Raw genomic sequence first — 3,319 nt, forward strand, 5'->3', positions numbered from 1 at the left:
ATTGCTGCAGCTCGGCTGGGATGTCCAGAAAGTTCTTGCCAATTTATAGTAGCTTACCTTTTGACTTATTTTAGAACATGGTTGAGTCCATAAAATAGGATTTCACTACACCTCCATTTAGTGCACAGTTTAAGCTATCTTCTCGTCTGGCAGCTGACTTGGCAGACACCCATAAAATTATCAACCATCGTACAAACAATAACTCTGAGCACCTTTTCAAACTCCACCCATCTAACACCCATGGACATGTTTACTAAGTCAGAAAACAGCACAGCTCCCATGACTTCAGGAAATATTTTTTCACGCTGAGAGTTGCTGAAGCATGGAACAAACTGCCTGCATCAGTTGTTAGTTGTCGGAGCACTGCATCCTTCAAAACTTCCATGATTTCTGAGATTCGCCAACACTACACCTGATTTTCTCCCCTCCATACAAACACAAACATGTATCTGACTCATACATTGTTCGCTTTCAAGACATTTTTACATTACTGCATGTACTTTATATGCACTTTCTGACAAGTTGTGGTGCAACTGAGCACTGTATACAATAATTTCATTATTATTTTTTTATTATTATGTTCCTATAACCTGTGTTAATTCTGTAAGCCTTTAAAATGGAAGATGAGAAAGTTCATTTTTGGCACTTGATGCTTTGGGAACCAGACAAAAATTGCTGCAGCTCGGCTGGGATGTGTTACCCCACCCTCCATATTCACCAGATATTGCTCCTTCGGATTTCCACTTATTCAGGTCTCTGCAGGATAGTCTTAATGGTAAAAATTTCAATTCCTTGGATGACGTAAAAAGATACCTTGATGAATTCTTTGCCATGAAACCACCTCAGATCTGGGAAGAGGGTTTTTTTTAAGTTAAAGGAAAGATGGAGACGCATTGTGCAACAAAATGGTTCATATTTGGTTGATTAAAAATGTAATGGCAAGTATTTATTGATCTTTTTCTTTCCTTTAAAAATCGGCACGAACTTTCATGATGACCCAATATTTTCCTTGAAAAGGTTGCAAGACGCAATGAAAATTTTAAGAAAATAAAAATAAGAAACAAGTGAAAATCGACCTGCTGGGTGTATTAAATAATAAGGCACAAAAAGAAAATGACTCTCCCCAGACACAATAAAATATGCTTCAACACACGAATTCATATAAAGAATCTTGCAAACCAAATCCAAAAACGAAATCTTGTCTACATTATATATAAATATTCTCTTATTCTTTCATTGGTTTCAGCTATTCAGATGTGGCTATGCTGGAGCACTACTACACTAATTCAACTATTACATTGATATTTTTATAACTATGTTATTTCAGATGCATAGCCTATAGGAGTGGCTATGTGGTAAGTAGCTTGCTAACCAACCACATGGTTCCGGGTTCAGTGTCTTGGGCAAGTGTCTTCTGCTATAGCCCCGGGCCGACCAATGCCTTGTGAGTGGATTTGGTAGACGGAAACTGAAAGAAGCCCGTCGTATATATGTAAGGAAAGGGTTAATAATAACAAAGTTAATTTACTAAATTTTTAATTCCTGGCTGTGTGGTAAGTAGCTTGCTTACCAACCACATGGTTCCGGGTTCAGTCCCACTGCATGGCACCTTGGGCAAGTGTCTTCTACTATAGCCTTGGGCTGACCAAAGGCTTGTGAGTGGATTTGGTAGATGGAAACTGAAAGAAGCCTGTCGTTTATATGTATATATATATGTGTGTGTGTGTATGTTTGTGTGTCTGTGTTTGTCCCTGCAACATCACATGACAACCGATGCTGGTGTGTTTACGTCCCCGTAACTTAGCAGTTCGGCAAAATAGACTGATAGATATATATGTATGTATGTGTGTGTTTGTGTGTCTGTGTTTGTCCCCCTAGCATTGCTTGATAACCGATGCTGGTGTGTTTAAGTCCCCGTTACTTAGCGGTTCGGCAAAAGAGACCAATACAATAAGTACTGAGCTTACAAAAAAGAATAAGTCCCGGGATCGATTTGCTCGACTAAAGGCGGTGCTCCAGCATGGGCACAGTCAAATGACTGAAACAAATAAAAGAACATCCAATCTACACCATAATTTATGCATCTATGAGAATTTGAAATTTTTAGCTTAGACAATTAATTACAGACATCTTCGTCAGAACAGACAACGAAATCAACCCCCCCCCCCGCTACTCTTTTTTTCGGTCACAGCTGGTCGAACTAGTAATAAACAAAATTGCTTAACTTTTGTAGTTTGTTTCTATGGACTTATCCATTGGTATAATAATATCCCATGCTGTGTGCACTTTCTAATCGGATTTTCAGTGTTCTGTGCAACACTGTGGTGTTCAAGAGCTGACCATCACAGGTTCTGTGCCATAGAAACGGAAGCAATATCAGGGTCAGAAGTGGGAATTAGGGAAGACGGTAGGGTGTCATATTCTATAAATAAAAGACTAGAATTCTTCAAGGCAGTACCTCAGCATAGTTGCAGTCTTATGACTGAAATGAGTAAATGGTAAAATATACATATATCATCATCATCATCATCATCATCATCATCATCGTTTAACGTCCGTTCTCCATGCTAGCATGGGTTGGACGGTTCGACCGGGGATCTGGGAAGCCAGAAGGCTGCACCAGGCTCCAGTCTTATCTGGCAATGTTTCTACAGCTGGATGCCCTTCCTAACGCCAACCACTCCGTGAGTGTAGTGGGTGCTTTTTACGTGCCACCAGCACAGGTACCGGGGGAGGGTGGCAACAGCCATGATCAGTTGGTGCTTTTTACGTGCCACCCGCACAGGTGCCAGGGGAGGCTGGTGCCTCAACAAGTCTTTGTGTCCAAGGAAGGAAAGGCATGTATAAGTGGGCTGGGCACACTTGTCCTGCCTGGTCTTCTCACAATATGGGTGAAAAAAAATTGAATATTAATTAATAACATCAATTTAAAACACCAAGTGGCCTAGTGTATAAAGACTGGGATACAATAAAAATTATTAATACAAGTAATGAGAGAGAGTCCACATCTGGTCACTCTAACGTTCTCAAGAATTAATTCAACGCGCCAAGAATGTAAGCGAGCAGGACAAATGAAAAATAACGAAAAAATAGATTAACTCTATACAATTGTTTCACCATTAATAGATTGTGTAATTTTACTTACATAATTATTCTCGGTTCTTCAGTAAAGTGAGAACAATTCTTTAGTGGCGGATTCCCTTCGTGGATCTATATCTAGCGTTAGAGTGACCACATGTGGACTCTCTCTCATTACTTATATATATATATTATATATATTATATTATACTCTTTTACTTGTTTCAGTCGTTGACTGCAG

The 3,319-nt window shown here is 39.5% G+C and overlaps 1 protein-coding gene across 1 annotated transcript in view; it reads right to left on the reverse strand.

The window, feature by feature from the left end:
- Positions 1-2,927: 2,927 nt before the first annotated feature.
- LOC115226032 (G/T mismatch-specific thymine DNA glycosylase) overlaps positions 2,928-3,319 on the reverse strand; it is a 17,752-nt gene continuing 17,360 nt past the window's right edge. The window contains exon 5 of the mRNA XM_036514806.1: positions 2,928-2,944. Within this exon, the coding sequence (XP_036370699.1) occupies positions 2,928-2,944 (17 nt within the window). The remainder of the gene's footprint in view (positions 2,945-3,319) is intronic.

The sequence above is a fragment of the Octopus sinensis genome, linkage group LG29 (assembly GCF_006345805.1).
Source record: "Octopus sinensis linkage group LG29, ASM634580v1, whole genome shotgun sequence".
Classification (NCBI taxonomy): domain Eukaryota; kingdom Metazoa; phylum Mollusca; class Cephalopoda; order Octopoda; family Octopodidae; genus Octopus; species Octopus sinensis.